This window comes from Archocentrus centrarchus, chromosome 9 (genome assembly GCF_007364275.1).
Source record: "Archocentrus centrarchus isolate MPI-CPG fArcCen1 chromosome 9, fArcCen1, whole genome shotgun sequence".
Taxonomy (NCBI): domain Eukaryota; kingdom Metazoa; phylum Chordata; class Actinopteri; order Cichliformes; family Cichlidae; genus Archocentrus; species Archocentrus centrarchus.
The window spans coordinates 15418185-15440153 of NC_044354.1; the positions used below are offsets into that span (position 1 = coordinate 15418185).

The window sequence follows — 21969 nt, forward strand, 5'->3', positions numbered from 1 at the left end:
CCCTCCTCCTCCTTTTTTTCCGGTTGAGGCTGGGTTGCTGGCACCAGTTCAGCTTTTTGTTCTTAGTTTCCTCCCTTCTACCACCCTCTCCTCCATCTCCCCTCCTTTATGCCTCTTATACTCGACAAAGCATTTTCCAGGGAAAATACACGCACTGTCTGATATTCAAACAAGCAAAAATAAATAGTGGCCATAAAAACTGAGGCACTCCCAAGGTTGTTGTTGTTGTTGTTGTTGTCGTCGTCAACACAAAGAAAACTTTTCTTCCTTGCCTCTTCCTGATGGGGGTCAACTTAGTCACTTATTTATTTACACTTAAAATTTGATAATCACTCAAAATTTTGGCGTGTGCGGCACACTTTTAGCTTGCACTGCATGCTGTGCATTGGCCTTTCATCACCATACTGGTGGTCATTACCATCCACTGTAAAACTTTCTATTCATAAGTTTCCAGTGCCTGCATAAGCAAACAAATTGATTCAGATGTTTGTTTGTTTGTTTTTAATACACTGCCTGCTCTTGCCCTGCGCTCTGTGAATAAGCCATTATCTCCCTGTGCTACTGCTGGCCTGCAGCAGGGGGCAGCGGTCCGGAAACCAGCAAAAGCATGGACTCTGACCCCTGCAGCTCACAAGCAAAAGAACTGTGAAGCTTCAACCTTTCCCACACAGGCCATCTTCTACAAGTCCCCACTGATCAAATACCGACAAACAGCAGCTCAACGCAGAACCAAAGCATCTTTACTTCTCAACCCATCCGATGCAGTCTTCTTCCCCTGAGGCCCTGACATGGATTTAACACTGGCTGTCCAACACCTGAGTGCAGGCAGATATGGAGCTGTGTATTCCTGTGGTGACGTAACCATCAGATAAGGTCAGAGCACAGTGGAGGAGGTCATGGATAATATGTGACTAAGTGCTGCAATCACCCAACTGAAAGGCACTTTGCAAATGAGTCAGCATATATTTACTGACAAATAACTGTGTATATGTGTGTGTGTGTTTATGTGTGTAAATGTATCACGTTGAGCAGCCTCTTTTAAATGATGATCTGGATGCAAAACACTGTGTTCTTCTATCCTCCAGTTTGATGTGAGGGGAGGTATGTGCCAGTCCCTGCTGTCCTTTCCTCTCCTGCAACCTCTCATTTCTCCACCAACAAGCTGAAATTCAGCAGTGGAACTGCTCCCTCACACACACACACACACACACACATGCATGCACATAGCACCCTGGCTGCACCATTATACTGGGAAAGAACACCCTAAACAGGCACACCCAAATCTCACAACCAACCCCGCACATACACACACACATATACAGGGGCAAACATATACACAAACTCCATGCACGCACACACAGACGCACACAAACACGCTGCCCTTCAAATAGTTTTTCGCAGCCTTTTATTTGGCTGCACGCCCAGCGGTTAGAGTGTTTCATTTTTCCCTGTGTATGGAACTGGGCAGCTGTCCAGACAGACACACAAAGAGAAAAAGAGAGAGAGGGAGAGAGAGAGAGAGAGAGAGAGGCACACAGAGAGAAGGGAGAGAGTGGGAGGGAGGAATGGGGTGCAACTAAAAGAATGAGAGCAGCAGAAAGGGAGGGAAGAAGAGGACCAGCAGAAAAACAAGAAGAGAGGTGCCTAGACTCGTTTGCTACTGGTTCCCTCCGAAACCTTATGATTGATATGATCCTCTCTTTTCCTCTCTGTAACACCTTGTCACACACCCTCTCTTGGTTTTGACACCACGCTGTCTCCCTTTGCCCCCGTGGCCTCGTGCACTAGCTCCCCCCTCCTCATCCCCTCGTCCTTTTCTTCTTCTTTTTCTCTTTTTTGGAGCTGACCATTTTCCTCCTGTGGGAACTACCACCCCACCACCCCACCCGCGTCTCTCCAGCTCCATTCACAGCGCTGCTTCTCTGTGATCTGTGTTTCTGACAGCTCTCTGCACACACACACACACACACACACACACACACACACACACACACACACACACACACACACACACACACACACACACACACACACACACATAGAGTTCCTCTGCAAACAAACACCATGAATACTAACAGGGCTTTGTATCCACAGCACTTAAAACGGGATAGAAAGGCGCGGGTGGGGAAGGGGGGGGGCGGAGAAAAGGAGGGAAAAGCGATGGAGGAGAAAAGAGGAGCTGTGGTACTGTGTTGATCTTGTGGCCACTCTCACAGACCTCCCCCCCCCTCCCTCCTTGCCAACCCCCTTATCCTTGTTTCTCGTTCTCTCGTTCTTCCCACCAGTTCTCCCGGGAATAAAGACTTCCATTCATACGCCTGAGGCAACCCACAGCAGGGGAGAGAAAAGAGGGAGGAGAAATGGGAAGAAAAAGGAGGGGTTGTCAAGGTGGGACAGTTTGTGGATCACTGGGATCAGGCCGGCTGCCTAAAATTGTGTATGTGTGTCTGCATGTCTGTTTTCACTCAGCATATTCTCCCCTCAGCCAGTGCTTTACTATCTCAGATCTGGTGGCATCTGTGCCAGACAAAGCATCTTCTGGGAAACTTGGGTGGGAAAGTTTGGAAACTGGGCTCCATTCAAAAGTTCCCCTCTCCGCTTAATGCTGCAATTCCAAAACTATGTGTTCAGCCTACAGCCACAGTAGGAAAAAAAAAAAGGGCTCAGACTAACTTTTTTTTTTTTTTTTTTTCAGCATTTTCTTTCCTACGTGCTGTTATGTACCCTTCCCGCTGAGCATGATCAAGCGTTCGATGCACTGTGTATTCTTCCTTTAGATAGCTCTAAAGCACAAGCCAGATTCAAGGCACAGCAGTAGGTCTCAAGTAAAATGTTTCCTCCTACGTCCACAGCAGTAATCCTTCAGATTGGAGTGCTCCTAAAGATAGCACCGAAACACCAAAGAGTCTCCTTGTCACATTCTCTTCAGACACGCTCAGAAGTAGATGACTCAATCTGAACAAAGCCCATGATTGGCTGAACCGAAGCATGCTATTACGGTGCAATTGGAGGTTTTCACCCCCTCAGTAATGACAAGCACATTTACATGCTACACATAGTGTACATCTAATCCCCGCTATTAGCATTAATGGTGTGTGCGCAGGCATATGTGTGCCCTGCTTGCAAATAGTGCTAAGAACCACATCTGAGGGTTTTTTTTTAATGATTATTACAGCGATTATGTACAAACTGTACCTTTTATGGATGTGCCCAAACTTCTATAGAAAATATACACACATACAAACACAACAATATAACAACATGCAACTGTATGACTAAAGAAAGGTGTTAAAAAAGTGCATCTCATCTTTTGGTGTAAGTAAATTATACAACAACAGAGACACGTGTGCTGCACATAGTATAAAACCAACGCAATGTGTTGGTCACTTTACTCTGTGCGCCATATGACCCAATCATAGCACTTCTGTACAACAGGAAACAATTAAGCTCCAATGAGCTGCTCAAAATCCTAAGGGATGACTTCCTGTGTGGAATGATGGGTAATTCAAGACAGAAGCTGCACTGAGATTAAACACTTCCTCTCTGGCAAACAGCAGTCCGTAATGGCAAAGCCCGACTAACTGATTAGCTACTTAAAAACAATTCATTGCAAGGTATTTTTGACTGGGTAGTGAATCGATATGCCCAGACATCACCTGCAAGCTTTTTTGGCTTCTTTACCACATAGAATATATTAGACTGCAAACTACAATGTCAAAATGACCTGTTTTGTTTTTAGTTTGATAAAGAAAAGTAAATGAAATGCACACAGGAAAAGTTGAAATGAGGTTGAATAAAATGTATGTATTTCATGCATTGGTGTGTATTTTATGCATGTTTTTCCTCCTTGTATTTGATCATCTACAGCAGAGAGCTGATGGTAAAAGGCCTAGGCCCCCCCCATCAATGTAAACTCCATCAGCAACACAAACAACCTCAAAAGTTCTGATAAACGAATACAGAATAATCTATAAGATGGAAAAAATTTTTTTCTAGTTTTCTGGCATTTTGTAGACTGAAAAGGTAAATTCAGATTCATTATAATAAATCAACTGATCAATAATGAAAATAATCATTAGTTGCAAAACTACTAGCAGCCTGGTATCAGAAAATGGCACATGAAAAGCATGCTCGGTTTCAGTGATAATTTCGCATGCAACTTTTTGCTTTTCCCCTGTCATGGAGTCTGGTCTAAAGACACCTTAGCCTATCATGCCACATAACACGTGTCGCGCTGTAAAATGCTCGCAAATGATTGTTAATGGATGACTTAATATGTCTTAATGTGTAGAATGACTCTAGTGTCTGCGCGCCAAGTTTAAAGCTTGTGAAGTAACATTTTCATTGCTCGGTCTACATGTTTCCATGAATATCTCGAGTCCTCAGATGATCTCCAGCTTGTAAGGGTGTGGGGGTGGGAGGGAGACGGAGAACAAGTTAGAGAGCCACCGTAATGACATCCTCAGTGACAGGGAGAACGGGCAAAGTGAGACACAATAGTCTTAACCAATCAGACTGCCTGCCTCCCCTCAGGCCCCCTCTCACCAACAATAACGCCTTTGTGTGAGGCTGCACTCCACTCGTGTGTTCGCGTGCACACACACACACACATACACACACACACACACACACACAGCATCCTGCACTTTCTCAGACACACACAAAGAGAGGTGGGTGAAGGAGAGCAGTACAAAACTCCTAGAATTAGTGTGTCTTTTAGCTAGCTAGCAACCTGGCGCTATGTGTGTGTGTGTGTATGCGTGTGCGTGCATGTGTGTGTGTGTGTGTGTGTGTGTGTGCGCATTTCCCTTCAAGCCCAGGCACATGACTGCAGCTGCCCCCTCTCTCCCTCATCTAAAGCAGCACCCCTCCTTGGTGTGGGTGAGAGGTCACACAAAGTGGCATTCCTCTCGGTCTGAGAGCGAGCAAGCACTGAGCAGAGGGGGCAGAGAGAGAGAGCACGTAGAAAACACCAGGGGTCATATAAGCAACAGAGCAGGGCAGGTAAAAGATGAGGAGCATGGGGCATTCGTGAGTGTGTATTTCTGTACGTGCATGTGAACATTTTGTATGCCTGTGTGCTGAAATGGACCAGTAAACAGAGGACCCTTGTGGCTCTTCTTTGCTTCATAAACACAGCTGTTTGTTTAGTCTGAGCTGCCCCAAGGGACAGACACACAGACACAGGGATAGACAGACACATTTATATCATTTATTCATGTCTGTATCCATACTTAAGAGACAACGAGCATAAACAAACAGCAGACGTGCAGCGTGATTATTTTACAAAGCCTGCTGCAAAGACATAAAAACAGGCAGAAAGAAAAAGCTTGTAAAAAAGGTGCCGGCTTTGGTGCTTTTGATTGATTCATATGACTGCATGTTTTCAGTGTGACATTTTTTTATGCAGCACACTGATGTCTTTATATAGCATTCTGCATGTTTTCATACCAAGTAATTAAAAAAAATTATAACAGTTTGAGAGCTCAGCCAGTAGTTGATTTTTGGAGCTGGTGCCAATATCAGTTTTTAGGGATGCACTGAGCTGATATTTGGATTGGATCTCAGTCTGTTCCTGACTCAGGTAACTGATTGGAAATCAGTTACAATCTACAGCTAATCCATTTATTTTGCTTTATGTTGTTTGCTACACTACTCATCAGCAGCAGCTCTCTCTCTCACTGTCATTATGTTTGGTACAACACTTGTTTGGAAGGTTTTTACTAAAGTTACGGTAACATAACCTGTGGTTTTCCACTTTTCCCCCCATCTCTCATTGGCTCCAGTCCACACACAACATGTGAGGAGCAGTAAAAAGTGGTGTGCTCAAACATACTTCTGTAGAGGTTCTACAGACAGCTTTGTAGCCTGTTGTCTACACGTTGTAGCTGTTAACTGTTGTTGGTTCTTGCCAGCCACCATATTAGTATTTTTTTTTTTTTCATTTCTTTGATGTTTTTTCACCTGTTTGTGGTGAACGTCACAGTTGCTCCCTTCCCTGTTTCAGCCCACTTCTCACCAAATTAGCCTATGACACAGCCTCATCCATGTGGGTTTTTGGAAGACTGCATGCGAGCACGTTTGCGTAGGTTGAAAACCCCTCTCTGTGTAGGCAAATACCTCTCCAAACAGACACAATCGCTGTACCATAAATTAAGCTTAAGCATAATTGCAAATAACAGCAACTAGTGCATAATAAATTGGGTGACTAACACAATTACGTTATTCACTTTTAAATGTATATACTTTTGTTGTCATTGCATTCGGTTCGTCGTAGTGAGGATAACAGCTTGTTAATTCAACACCGGTATTGGACTGGGGCTCTGTATCAGTAGATATCTTAAGCCAAGGTATTGCTATTGGATCGGATCTGGAAAAAGCTGGATTAGGGAATCCATGCTATAAAATTCATCTATCCAATGTAAAAGAAAATGAATAAAAGCAGTTAAATCCACTGAAATATGTGATGAAAGCATTTGTAAATGTGCCCAAATATCTCTGTCCAAGTTATTACAGTGTAACCTCTTTTTCAGGGCCGCACACACCCCCAGTCCTTCTGACAGGCGCATCCCTGACAGCTGATGGGGCCATCAGATTTCACTGACAAACACACTTGCACTTAAAGTGAGACACAGTGAAAGTCAATACTCTGCACCTTCTTCCCTTCTCTTCCTTTGACTCCCCGTCTCCTTCACCCCCCCTCACCAAACATCCGCATCTATTCCTGTCGGACCTCCTCTCAAAACCACAGAATACACTCCTCCTCACACAGACAGACAGACACACATACACACACACACAGACACACTGACTAACCACAGAGGCAGAGGCATGATGGAGCCACACTAACAAAGCAGCCACGGGGAACACATGATGCTGTGACTCAACATCATCCATGCCTGCAGAGGACATCAAACATGGCTGCCCTCCAGATCATCCCACAGTCAAGTGAGTCACAATCAACCACTGTGCTGTCCCACAAATCAAATTCAGGCCTGTGTGTTTTCTATACAGTTTGCTCTTGATGTTTATTGCAATCAGTTCTTTTTAAGACCCAAGTGAATAAAAAAAAGCCAAACAATGTCAAAATGATGTATTATAATTGAGTTTTTATAAACAAGTCATAACTGCCAGTTGGGTTTACAACTATTCAACAATGCAATAAGTATTTGATGCTTTTCATAAAATTATAAAATGGACCATTCATCACTAAGCATGATGTTTTCTAACAGTCTGAAACACACCACCAGAAAAATGAATATCTACAGCAAATTTAAGGTAAATATAAGCTTATTTTACCTGATTTTAATTTCAGGACTGATGTTCCCAGATGTCTGACTCTTGTTCTTTCTATGATACAAAAATGAATTCATGAAAACCATGAAAAATGATTTAGACATTGTCCATATTCTCACTACTAGAAATGCTCTGGTTTAGGTGAGGGTGCTGCCTGATTTAGAGGGTTCGAAAGGCAGGACAACCAGTCGCTCACTGTGAATTTACCAGATTATTAAATGGTAAAGAGTCTGGTACTTATATAGCACTTTCTCCTCTAATACAGGACTCGCAACACTTTTTTTACACCCACACACTTTCATACTGCACTTTAAGCTATCCCTTTAAGCGCTTTCTAAGGCCATGAGTATGCTTCCTATGTCTGGGAGTCTGCTAGGATCCACTTGGGCCCGAGTGACGTAAATGATGTCATCAGACAGTGAGCTCTAGGGTCTGTCAAGGCAATTTGGGGTTCGGTATCTTGCCCGAGGCGAGGACGTGCTGATGGAGTTGTGGATTGAACCACCAACGTTCTAACTGGTAGATGATCTGCTCAAAACTGTGCAGTCAGACATCTGGCACATGGGCACTGGTATAGCTCACAGGCCTCTGTGTTAACCAAATGCAAAAAGCTAACACAGAGGCCCAGGTGTGCCATTCTCATTCCCCTCATTCCCCTTTCCTCTGTACTGCCCTGTCCAAAATAAGGATGATGATGGTGATGATGATGACTTGTATTTTTTGAGCACTTCATTATCAACTGTATCTTTAAAAGACAAAGCTTGATGTATGTTTTTAATAGATGCAAAAAAAAAGGCAACAAAAAATACCTTCATGTTCAGTGGCAGCTGCTCCCTCACTGACCCCCTGGCATTTCTTTAAATGTAGCTGCCTCAGGTCTTTATTAAAATCCACCTTCAGTTAGACTGCCTATTATAGCAAGCCTGCATCAGCCTTAAGAGGAACAGCAACCCACTGGGAGTGGATACAATAGTGAATGAATAGGGCTTGACCTTTAGGACAGATTGAGAAGATGGTATGTGTGTGTCTGATTGAGAAATTAGCTACAGTTCCAACCAAATGGTCAACACAAACATGCACACACACACACACACACACAAACACGCACGTACACAGACCCCCAAATCCAGCCCCGAGGGTAAGAAAGCAAAGGCCAGACTCCAGTTGTCTCAACCCTGACCCACTCTCACAAACAAACAATACAGCACACACACACACACACACACACACACTGAGGCTTATACAGCTATGGAGTTCAGATATCACCTCGACTTTTGAATGTCCAGCGGGGTCAAAGTTCATCTCTTCTGCTGCCAGCCTTCAACGCTCCTTTGTGCGGCTGTGTGTGTGTGTGTGTGTGTCTGGGTGTTTACGTGCGTGCATACGTACATGCATGTGTGTAGCATTTACATGTGCTCACTGGGAGTGACCTTGCAGAGTCATTCATTGTGGATACACTGCAGCACCAGCACTACCGCAGAGCTTATTAGGGAGCAGTCTTCCTTAGTGTGTGAGTGTGTGTTTGTGTGTGTGTGTGTGTGTGTGTGTGTGTGTGCATGCGTGCGTGCGTGCGTGCGCACTTATTATTACTCGTGTTGTAGGAACAGACCATCACTTTGTGGAGATTCATCTCATTTCTGACGATAAGGAAAATGGTTACATTTTAGCAGAAAGACTTGCCTAAAGGGTTAGGGTTAAGCAAGCAGTAGTTATATCCAAGGAAATGAATGTAAGTCAGTGTTATGATGAATATGCGACTGTCTACATGTGTTGGTGTGCCTGTGTTTGGAGGGAGAAAGGCCAATGAACAGATTGTGTTGTATCTGGATTTTCTTCAGATTTGAGAGATACTCAAGAGCAGATCAGACTTCAGATGCAGAGAGGCGTGCTTGTGTGTCAATGTGGGTGTCGGTGTGTGTTTCAAGTGTGCACAGGGTGTGTATGGGGGTCAGACACAGATGGACAGCTGGTGTTTCAGCGGTGCTAAATCACTCACCCCTCCCCAGCATGCAAGCACACATGCACACAAACACATTCACATGTCCCATCCCCCCATCCACTACAGAGAAACGCCCCTTAAAGCATTCCCGGTCCGTACTCTCAAAGACAGCACACTGAGGGCATACACACACACACACACACACACACACACACACACACACACACACACACACACACACACACACACACACACACACACACACACACACACACACACCAAAATAAAAGCCTGGGTCTTTTGACCACAGTGACAGTGACCAGAAAAAAAGCATCCAATATGACAGGTGGGTCAGGCCATATTATAGGTGATCATTTCATGTTCATACATATTCATAAATCAGTCAGGGGGTGCTCTTTGTGGGTAAGCACGATGCAACACACTCATAATGACAAACACACACACCCGTACACACTCCTATTTTATGAGCTCATCAAGTCCCTCAGGTCACCAACCGCCATTTCAGCCAGGGATAAAAAAGCTCACATCAAAAGGCAAACCATTTAACACACATGCATGTGCACGTACTGCATGCACACATTTGGCATGGCAACTGTGGCAGCATTAATTTCCTTGTGAATGCACTTGACTAACACATAATAATCCCAAACACTGCTGGGAGACCACCAAGCAGCGACATACACACACATAGCCAGGAGGACCACCAAGCAGAGGGGCTGTCAAGACAAGATAAGTGTGTGTCTTAGCGTCGAGCTTTCGCATGCACTCACTAATACACACACACACACATATACACACGCACATGCACACACACATAGACACACAACAACAACAACACAAGGCCTGGCCTGGACTCCTGGAAAAGCTCTGGCTTATCTCTCCCCACAGATAGTGAAATGGATTAAGAGCCACATTTGGCACGTCCAGGGAACTGGACAGATAACCAGGAAAACACTCTCTCTAACTGCAATCGCTGTTCAACATGATTTGTGTGTGTGTGTGTGTGTGTGAGTGTAGGGGAGATAGAAAAAGAGTGGATGCATTTGAACTAGTACACGCTCCCCCATGTGAAGGCATCGGACCGCTAACTGCATGTCTGTGTGTGTTTGTGTGTGTGTGTCTGGAGGAGTGATGCAGTGGTTGACCCAGGACCCAATCCATTAAAACACACACATTCATCTTCCAAACACACACAGCGCGCCCAGACAAAGAGCTGTGTGTGAGAGGACGTTCAGCATGTGTGTGATGTCAGCTGGAGACAGAGAAGGGGAGCCCATCATATCCCGTTAATGTGTGTTTGGGTCTGTCCTCTGACACACTACGCTTCCTCATTGACTTTCTTGGTTATAGATGCTCACTATGAAGATGATAGGTGGATGAAACTCCCCTTTGCCTTCCCTTTAAGACAGGCAAACTCCTCTCTTTTCTCTCGTATTCGCTCCCATGTTCACTACATAATAAATAGCAGTTTATAGATAGCGGTAAATAAATCCAGGCCATTATAGGTCATCACTGACAGATGTAGAGCCATATGAATATAACTTTTAAGCCTGTAAAATGTGATGCACTGCACTGTGCACTGTGGTATAATCAATGCCAGTGATGGACATGTGCAGTATTAAATTTTATACTGTGAATATGAACACTCAGATAAAATGGTCAGGGGTAAATCCAAATACAGAGGGATCGCAAACACAGCCTTTTGTTTATTCTGCCCCGTCTCTAGTGCAAAATGACAATTTGCATAACCCCAATTTGTCTTTTTACACTCGTGTTTTTGTGTTTGCAAAATGACAGTTTTTCCCACACGAGTAACTTAAATTTTAATGTTACTACAAGTCAGCAGAGAGAAGACAGGAGAAGGGGCTGTTCTGACGGCAGATTTTTAGGCTGCTACAAAAGAAAGAATGGCTAAAAAAAAAACACAATTTCCATCTGTTTCTTTGCGCCATTCTACATGTTTGCCTTCTTATCTGTCTGTCTGTCTCTTTCCCTCTCTGTCTATTAGAGTCAAATCTCTGTCTTAATGGGCTTCTATTGTATCCTGCTTCTCCCCCCTCCTCTATTCACCACACTACCACACGCATATACACACTCCCTCTGAGGAGGCCCCTTAACCAGGCTCTCCATATGCCTGACCCCCACCTCCTTTCTCCTCCTCCTCCTCGTTCCACAACCCCCTTCCCCTCTACCCCTCTCTTGCTCACACTCTGGCTTCTGCTCTGTTGCTGCTGCTGCTGCTGCCCCACGTTGCCATCTGCTACAAGACAACAGGGTGAAAGAGGGAAGAAGAGGGAGAAAAGCATGATGAAAGACAGAGCTTGGAAAGAGGAAGACATAGGGGAAGAAAAGCTGGAGGGGGAAAAGTGTGGAAAGCGAGATTGATTAAAAGAATAGAGGGGGAAAGAATATATGTGAACACAATACAACAGAGAGTAGAGAGGCTGTCCATCTGCTCCCCCTCACCTCCCGTCCCCTCCTGACTCACAGCCTCACGTACACCACAAAGAGAGTATTTAACCTCAACACACACATACAGAAAGGGAGAGAGACAGAAAAAGAAGCCCAGCCTCTCTCTTTAACCCGTTCCTCTCCACCGAGCTTGCCTGTATTACACCCTTGGGGTGGCAGGTGATGGGTAGATGGAGGGAAAGGATGTAAGGGGGAAGAAGGGGGGAAAGGGATGGGGGTGATTGAGGGACAGAGTGTAGGGGACGAAGGATTGAAACTGATCTGAATCAACACCAATACATCCTCCACAACCTTCCCCTCCCCAAACCTCAAACCTCAATAGAGACCAGCTTGCTGCCCCTGTCACTATGACAACCCCTGTCAATCATACTGTAGCAGTGGGCTTCCCAGTGGGGGCCGATGGCGCTAGATTAGGAATGGCTGCTAAAAACATCATAGCGCCGAGCTCAGCTCAGCTCATTCAGCTTACTAATGGATGTAAACACTGAAATTTTTTGGGGGCCTTTTCATACTTTATTTATAGAAAGCTCAGACAAGAATACACATCCTGCAGACAGCTATTGGAAACTGTGGTTGTAAATCACACTGAAATCTGCCAGCGACAAAGAAACGACCGTGTATTTCCTTTCCAAGCCAATGTTCCAGTTGTTTGAAAAACACGAGTATGTTGGCGAGCAATCTTTCTGTAAACTGCTGTCACCAGTTGCAAGCATCTACAGACACCAAAAACTTACAGAGAACCAGAGTGATCCGGCAATTCATTGGAAAAAACCAGCAGAATTTTTTTTTTTTAATCAATGTGCAACTTTCCAAAGTCATTTTCACACATGAATTCTGGACAATGAGAGGAAAATCGCAAAGTTTCTTTTTTCTTCACACAACAGGAGACAGAGCGCTTCAGATGCGCTCTCACTACTGGAAATACTTTGCTTGAGCGATGCTGCTTGGTTAGCTCATGCAGGAGGCGACTCGACACCCACTCACTCGCTGTTTTTTTTAGAGAAGAATCTACTTGTTAAGTTATGACTTATCAACTTCCCAATAATACTTTTTTTTTTTTTTTTTACTGGCTCTGCTGTATTGACTGAGGCTCCCATTGAGTTGACATGCTGCAGGGTTTCATTTTGTGCCACATCCGTAAGACACGGGGCAGGGCACTGTCAATTAGGGATGTCACCAAAACTGAAACCTATGGTACCTTTCAATGCCAAAATACTCAAAAGGTGACAGGTTTTTTTTTAGTACTGTACCACAGGCAGCATGTGTCCTGAGTAGTGGTGTCAGAAATAAAACTGATACTTGGATGCAAATTGATACTAAAAATGACAATCAGGTTAGAAACTCATTTGCAACAGTATCGATACAGTGCAGCCTTCACCTCCTCCAGCTGACAGAGCCGACCTGCAGACAGACAGGCATGCAGCCGCTGGCCTCACTAGCAGCTGAACACGTGACCAGTAGCAACAAACTTGGCGAAGCATCTTAAAGACCGACACCCCCAATCATTGTGAAGAGTGTCACGAGCTCCTCCTTCAACAACAGTAATGGTGCCAAGTCATCAAAAGCACAGGAAATAAACAGAGCTGTAGCTGACTACATCTGCATGAACCATTGTTGTTCTAGTCTTTATTTTTTTTAAATTATGCCTCTTAATATTGTCCTTTCCCCCCCGTGTTATCGAAATGCTATTGAGTATCAAGTATTTTCCTGGGTAACAGTATCAAGTTTGAAATTGAATAGTATTGTGAAAACCCTACTGTCAATAGGCAGGAGTCCAAAAACAAAACAAAACAAAAAAAAAAACAACTCAGTTTTCATTCTATCTGTTATCACTTCTCATGTGTAGCCCATTTGCAAGCTAAACACTTAAAACCTCATGGTGTTTGCTACAATACGACATTTTAACACTTCAGAAAAGCTGAAGTCTAGCCAGCTAAGATGTCTTTCTTTTTTTTTTTTTAAGTAAGAATATTTTAAACAACCCTGCTCCATATTAAAAACTAACCTCAGATGCACTCAAGTCTGCATTTTTGTTTTGTTTTTTCTATTTTTGCTGTCTTCTTCCTGCCATATAATCGCACTTATTTCTGCCACTCGGGCCCTCGCAGGTGCTGTACCTCACTGCTTGACTGCCATAAACTTGAACTTTTATTGAAGACAATTTCAATAAAAACTTCTTTAAAAGCCCAACAATACCACCGTAGCTAGCAGGGTGGCAGATAATTAGATGGCAACTGGCCTGACTTCACTAACCCTTTCAAGTAGAATGAAAGCCTCGAATAGCTGAATACTATACTTGTTTTCATTACCTGATTTTAAACTCCATCTCCTTGAGAAAATGAGAAAAACATCTCAACAGGTCATAATATAATTTTTTTTATCTTATATCAGACCTCTCTTGAACATTGACCCAAAGCGTGAACTGAAAGAAGACTAGGCAAGACTATTATTGGCAGTGATGAAAAAACACCAATCCTTGGAGCCTCTCATGAGCCAATTAGAGCCCAAGCCACAAAAGTGAGGCACAGAAGAGGAGAACACAACGCAACATCATGTTGACAACATGACGCCTTTACTCGTGCTTGGCCTATCGAGCTCAGTGACATCGAGATGGCTGTCAGGTTTGGACACACACACCACTGTGTAGGTCAACACACACTGCAAACACCAGATTCCCCTAAGGACCTGTACTACACCAGTATAGTGTGTAGAGGGTGAAATGGAGGAAAAGGGAGGGGAGGTGAAGGCACTGACCCACAAAAGCTGATTTCATTAAAGGGAAGGAAAGGAAAGGAGAGGAGAGGAGAGGAAAGGAGAGGAAAGGAGAGGAGAGGAGACAGTAAAGGTCTCTGTGTATATGACCACAAATGGAGAGAGCAGACGCCAGCTGTCACTTGCTTATGTCAGCCCTATTCTCAGCTCTTACGTGAGTGTGTGTTGAGCGCTTGTATGTGTGTCGTTGTGTGATCTCAGTTAGACTGGTTTCAATTACGGGGCAAACTTTGACCCCGTGAAACTAAGCCGGGAGGGTCGCTACTGAGAAAGGTGTGTGAGAGAGGGAGCGGTCAACTCAGAAATGTCAACAATGAGAGAAGGCTTTTTTTTTTTTTTCTTCACTCAATAAAGCTCAAACTTGCATCACAGTATCTTGACTTACCCTTTTCCTGGGCGGTCCTCGTTCTTCTTCCTTCGGGCCCCGCCCCGCCCCTCCTCCACCGCCTGTTCGCCCCTGCCGCCCCCCTTTGCCCTCTCCAACTGGAGGTCTGATGGTCGTCCTGATCTCCGGTGGGCAAATGTAGTTCTCAAGGCTCTTTGGGGGCTTTTTGGTGCGCTTGGTGGTCTGTATCTTCAGCTTTAGACTTCCTTCCTGGAAACTTGCTTCCTTGATGGAGAACTCCTGCTCCTCCATTAGCCCTTCTCCCTGCTCCTCTAACCCCTCCCCTTCACTGATGGCACCGTTAATCACATCATCACCGCGCACCAACCCGATGCCCCCTGCTCCTTCTTGGTCCCCTTCATTTGGCCCCACCCTACCTCCCTGAAGGTCAGCCTCTTTGGGTCGGGCTGAGCCAACCAGATCCCTTTGCTCCATCCACGCTCCCGCCAGAGCCAGTCAGGATGGGGGAAGCTGTGGCAGCCAGCCAATGGGAAAATAGAAAGCAGTAGTCTGTTGGGCTGGTTGGTTGTTGTCAATCAGCTACTGGGGTTGTGTTGATTGTCCCACAGGAACACAGCGAAGCCAGGGACAGTCTGTGGAAAGAGCAGGTGAATGACATGATTAGGAAAAAAGGGCGTATGAAACCTGTCCTGTCATCCCCATGGCCATTCCACTGCTACCTCTCAGCACAGGCCTGTTCTCTGTCATCACTATCATTGCCTGCCTGTTAAGTATGAAGACAAACACACACTCATCACAGAGCTGCAGAGGCATGCTGCCTGGCTCTCATTTGCATTTTGTACCTCGCATAAACAAACTCATTTCTGTCACCCACTTGCCTCCCTCTCTCGCTGCTCTCCTCTTTGCTCCCTCTTTGCTAAATCCTCTCTCTCACCCTTCATTACTTATTCTATCCTTATGACAGATCTGAAGCGGAGCTGCGCAGACACTAGAGTGATCAGTGCAAAATAAGACATTCCTCTTCTCTGCTCTAAAACCAGGCTGAAGTTAGCCTGAGGACACAAGACAGAAAAAAATGAACGAAGCTGGCTCCATTTTTTTCCCCTTCTTCTTCTTCTTCTTCTTCTTCTTCAGAGGAGTGAAGGAGGGAGGGGAACACACAAGGGGAAAAGGAAAAGCAGCAGAGAAAGACGGAGGGAAGGAATCTAAATTCTTTCCCCAGATGTGGTTTACGAGCTGGTCTGGAAAAACTAGCGTCTGAACTGTTTTACACACGCATGCAGCCGCATTGCTACACACATGCACGAAAAACCCAGCGCGCGTATGCACACAGACACGCATCCGAATGACAAAGTTGCCATACTCTGCGGCACCCCTGCTGCTATTCCTGCTCTCCAGAGAAAACGCTGTGGTCGCCACTTGTCGAGAGGATTCGGGATTTCTGTTTTGGATCATTGCACGTGCAGATGCAGATCTATATTAGAAGCTCACGCCAACATACATACACACGTGCACTTACACAGGCATACTTACACACAGGCGTATAAACAGAAAGCAACCAAAACAAACAGTGGACTACACTTCTCACTACAGCTCGAGGGAATCCCATCAGTCAATATGACATGAGGCATGACTGAGCTGGAAGTGGGGAATGCTGTCTCACACGCTGAGCTTAGTCTGACACCATTTAGACTGATGTGAACCCAGACCAGACCACTACCTGTAGACATGACTTAAGTAAAAGCATCTTGCTTCCTGCAAACTTACAAAGACCTGAGAGAGCACAGCTGGCTTAGACCATGTACCAAGATTTACATACCTATTAACCTAATACACTCCCTGGCATGGCTACTGCAGTCTTTTTCCTTTAGCTGTATGTGTTTTCTCAGCGTGCGGTACTGTACCAGCCCACGCTACTGTACAAACAGCTGATCCCATCATAATATCCAAGGGGCCTCTCAGCACATGTTTGCAGTGTGACTGAATAGTCTTAATCCACAGCAGTTTCTCCAACAAAACTTGTCAGCGTGAGACTGCACACGGCGTCCAGCCCTCAAAATCAGCGGTTGGTCCTTTTTCTTCTGCATGTCCTAAAATAAATAAAAATCAAAAAGACTTGTTTCAACTAACCCTCTTTTTAACCGTAAAGTTTGCCAATCTGAAACCACTTACGAGGGTTATTGATGTAGGTTCTGGTAGCCCAGTAGCGGTCAAGGATCAAAAAACTTAAAGGAGCGTAACAGTGGTTTTGCATGTTCAAGCTTACGAAGCCCAAACTGCTCACATGGTTGTACTGCCAAACATTTCCCAAAGCACATTAATACATTTTCAGATTGATTTCCTACATTAGAAATCACAGATTTTCACTCACTGACTGGGTTTTAAACTTCACTCCCTGATGGCAGCCCGTTTAATGGAAAAACATACCAAAAATTCACATTTTGGGAGGTTTGACAAAGATTTTAAGTAAAAAGCTTTTCGGCAGGGTAAAACTTTCGATCTCCTTCATTTAATTCTTTGACTAACAAGAGTCTTCAAAAGAGACCGCGCTCAGTGCGCAACCACACAATAGCAAGTGTTACATCAATCCGTAACACTGAGACATAAATAATGCTCAGTTTGATGGATTACCTGTTTCAAGAGTGATTTTCATACCCCACTAGCATTAATGAAAACTGCTGACTGCCTGGAAGTTAGAAACTCATTCTACAAACTCCACAACCACCACCATGGTTTTTCAATCACTTTTAAGCATACAAAGTTTTACAGATATAAACAAAAAGGCAGTGCAGTCCAGGCATAGTCCCAGCCTGTTCTTACAGTGCCCACATGACCCTCTCTGGTCCTTCAGGAGCCTCCCAATTCCTAATGTCAGCTCGGTGACTCGCCCTAATGGCATGTGTTAAAGCTGCCCTGGATGTCATGTGACTGTTGGACAATGACAGGAAAAAAAGACAGCTGCCAACCACAACATCACTTACACACACACACACACACACACACACACACACACACACACACACACACACACACACACACACACACACACACACACACACACACACACACACATCAAAAAGAAGCATATCCATTCTGTGCTCAAGAGTTAGTACCACTTCACAGCTATCGCTCAGTATGACAGCAAAATGGCATCATGCATTAGTGCAATTCTGGTCATTCTGGGCCATTACTGCATAAACTACTTAGCTGGGTCATGACTATTACTTCTCCCTCCCTGCTCGCTGCCCTAAGCGGTGTTAGTTGTGTTACTGGCAGACAGGCTGAGAGTTTATGTAAGACTGACCCCTCCTCGGGCCTCCCTCACTTACTTAGCCTGAGCCTCACTGTCTCCTCTCTCCGCTCTCACTCTCTCTTTTATACACACAAACACAGTGATACACACACATACACACCTCGACCAGCCTCAGACAGCAGGGTGATTGTAAGAGGCCAGACTCACTGCATAAATAGCTTTATTATGTTCTCAAAACTGCCAGCGCTAACCAGCTTCCCTCTCAAATAGCATAAGGTCATTGCCTGTGCTGGATGTGAAAGGCTGTGAATGAGACAGTCCTCCAACATTTTGCCTTGTACTTTTACCGACAATTATGATAAAGCATCGATAATGGAATACAGATGGACAGAACAGAGGTGGTGAGCGATACAGACAGCAGACAAAACAGAGGTAGGGAAGTCCGAGTGGGAGAGAGAGACAGAGAGAGAGAGAGAGAGGGATGGCAGCAGAAACACAACCTTTTAAGGCTGCATACCCAGCAGCCCAGTGCCTGGGGTGCACTCACAAATAGCTCATACACAAATGCAGACAGATGCACACACACATGCACCAAACGCCTGTGTGATTGCACAAGGTGACAATTCTTTTTTTTTTTTTTTCCTGTTTTTTAAAAAAAAAATTTTATGCAAGCGTAGTAGAAGCACGCTTGCATCATGTAGATGAGTATCTTAGTGTGAGATGATGTGAGATTACCCCCCCAGCTCTCAAATGAGGGGTAGCCACATAAACCAATGTTTCTAGAAGGATGCAGTCTTTGCTTAGAGGCAAACCAAAAGGAATGGCTCCAGATTTCTAGTATTCACAAGTCCAACGGGCACAAGAAGAGATTTCAAGTTTGATGTCTTGTTAGTGCCTCAGAGCAGAGCAAGGTGATGGAAGTCATCAAAAGTGCCTATTCTGTTTGTTTGTTTTTTTCTAAGTGAGCATGGTGAATGCATATTTGTATATGAAAAACAAAATAAAACCCTCTCTCTCCCCAGTTCATGTGCATCTGTTCAGCTGTAGGGCAGCGAGAAGGACAATCATAAAATATCACGTGTAGGACAGCAATAATTGAAAAAGATGGCCTTAAAGCTGCTTCACGCAGTCACGCACACACATCCTCTGGATGAGCCATATGCCAGGTAGCACTAAAACCATCCTCACGTAACTACTCGGCAGAAGCAGATGAATGTTAAACCATTTTAACTGCAGCAGAAGCCACAAAATGGCTGTCAGCAAAAACACCTCCCCTACTCCCCAACTGTCTTCCTCCTTCCCCTCACCTCACTCCCCCTCAACCTCTGTTCTCTCCCCTCTTCTCTGTGCTACCTCTTCCTTCCCCCCCTCCACCTCCTATCCCTCCCTCCCTCTTTCTGTGTGCTCTGCCAAAAGGTGCTCCAGTGCTGATATTCTGTTAAGAGAGGCTGCCAACAGTTAGATTTGTCCTTGGATCCCATTCACATTCCCTCCTCTCCCCTCCTTCTCTGCGATCCTGTTTCGACCCAAGGTATCCAGCACAGAAGGGGATACACCTAATCGATTTCTCATACTTTAATTTAAAGGTGGCATGCAGGCATCTCATTACCTAATAGGGAGTTTAATAGCCTGCTTCGTACTTTTGCGCCACAAAAATGCCGCCAGGTCTGGGGGAGCTGAAACTGTTAACAAGACAAGATCGATGGTTCCATCTGAGTCTGAATCACCTCTATTATCCGTTCCTCAACCTCCTTTCCTTCCACCTACTCACACACTTCTCTTACAGTTGTCCCTCTTCTTTAACCCTTGTGCTTCTTCTTCTTCTTTTTTTTTCCCATTAAGCACTCATTTCAAAAGCTTCATTCCAATATATCCAAGAGACCTGATCACATCTCAGCACTCAATATGACTCAATCAGGCTTATCTGTTTATCTACTGGTGGTCTGGTTGTGACAGAGGTTTCTGAGTGCTAATGATAGCCACCGACTCCAAGTCCTCACCTTCCTCCACGGGGCCATGGCATTAGGACTTGCAGTTTCTGACACCCACGTGAAATTGATCACCTACTGATAAATGCAACCACAGTGGGCAGAGGTGTTTTACCAAGCGACTACATTTGATGTGGAAGCCACATTTGCGCACACTGGCATCTGTGATGATGCCACAGTGGGATCTGTAGCCCACTGTGCCACAATTAAAAAGATATAATAAATCATATTGAAGAAAAAGCATGGCACCTCTGGATTAAGCATCATTTGTGTCACATTTGACAGTCTCCAGATTCTGCAGCTACGCCACAACAAAAACACTGAACACATATGATAATAATATTAATAACCATAGCTTAACTTCAGATACAGAAATAACTGACAGGGCGAAAGAGTGACAATCATCTGCTTGCTGCGTGCCACACATTGTGATGCTATGTGATGGACTATCCATGTCAGTGAAGGCGCAGGTGGTCCACTACAGCAGAAACAGATTTAAACTAAGAGGCTGAGCGGTGGTTGAGTTAAACCTCGATCTGAGCAGTGGACACTTTATCCCGTTGACCTTAATTAGCTTTTTTTTTTTTTTTTTAATCTTAAAACCCAGCTAATTACCAAGGTATTACACAGTAATAACAGATGGACACTGAGTAGTATCACAGTTGTTTGGGCTGGTGTGTGTCTCCCTGCGTGAACGTGTGCGCGTGGCGGTGGTGTGTTTAGGTAATTTTGCTGGCATGTGACTGCAAGCAATTTCACATTTACGGAATTACGGTCGCACGGGTAGAATGTGGAAGGCTGTAGGTGGTGACATGCAGCTTAAACGGCACACATGGAAGGCAGACACGGCAGCCAGTGGCATTACAAACATGAACACAGTTACCGGAGAGGTGCATTCAGGTGTGGAATGTGGTCAGTCACTTACCCATGTCTAATGTTGTCTCACACTCGGCTCTAACGTGTAAATATTTTATCAAGATCATTTACAATCCATTTAGACACATTTTACGCAAGCGACGGATGAGGTGACAGCCTCCCGCGGAGCTGTCAAACGGTGCCGGAATAGATGTATATGTTTTTTGACAGAAAATCCCGAGGAAAATGGCGTCAACGTTGCTTTGGAAAGGGAAAAAAGAGAGAGAGAGAAAATAGGATTTGCAGTCGATCTGATGACAGAATCAAGGTAGCCGCACAGGAGGAGGGGTGGGGGGAATCCAATCGGAAACTTGGCGCTTGGGTCCAATTCCTGGTAGAAATAATATCTTTAGAGGCTCTTGCGGGTTGCCTCGCGTTGTGGAGAGCCGCCGCCGCCGTGCGCACTGAGTCTCCGATGCCTTGCGTGATCGTTGGTCACTCGGGGAGCTTGCACAGCACCGAGATCCCTCGCAAATCCGCTACTCGGCTGGTATGGGAGGAGGAGGAGGAGGAGGAGGTGGAGGAGGGGGGGTGGGGGGGTGAGCAGGACTGTTACTGCAGTCAAAACAAGCCCGCATCCGACTACAAGCCCAAAATCCAGCGGGGAAATTTCAGCGACAAGACCGCGCTTTCAGTCGTCAGTAGGCTGCACAAGAGGAAGGAGGTGGTGGTGGTGGAGGTTGCTCGTCGCCCGTTGCACTGGGTCAGGCTTTTCTCTCCCTCTCTCTGTGTGCCTCTCTCTCTCGGTCTCTCTCTCTGCTTTTCCGATCGGTGAATGTCAGGTCCCGGAGCCTGGCGTCTGGTAATGATCTCACCCAGCAGACTCAAAGCTCTGGCAGAGCAAAGCAGAGCGGAGGGGAGCGATGAGAAGAGGAGGAGCGACATCGCCTCCCCCTGGCAGCACACAACCTCAGTGCGTCTCCTTTTTTTTTTCTTTTTCTTTTTTTTTTTCTTTTTCCTTCTCAAC

At 45.1% G+C, this 21969-nt stretch overlaps 1 protein-coding gene across 1 annotated transcript in view; it reads right to left on the bottom strand.

The window, feature by feature from the left end:
• The window catches only part of setbp1 (SET binding protein 1), a 36931-nt gene extending 15417 nt beyond the window's left edge, over positions 1-21514 (bottom strand). Inside the window, exons 1-2 of the mRNA XM_030737359.1 lie at positions 21013-21514; positions 14886-15478 (exon numbers count right to left, since the gene is read on the bottom strand). Of these exons, the coding sequence (XP_030593219.1) occupies positions 14886-15320 (435 nt within the window). The 5' untranslated portion in view covers positions 15321-15478; positions 21013-21514. The remainder of the gene's footprint in view (positions 1-14885; positions 15479-21012) is intronic.
• Positions 21515-21969: the final 455 nt, after the last annotated feature.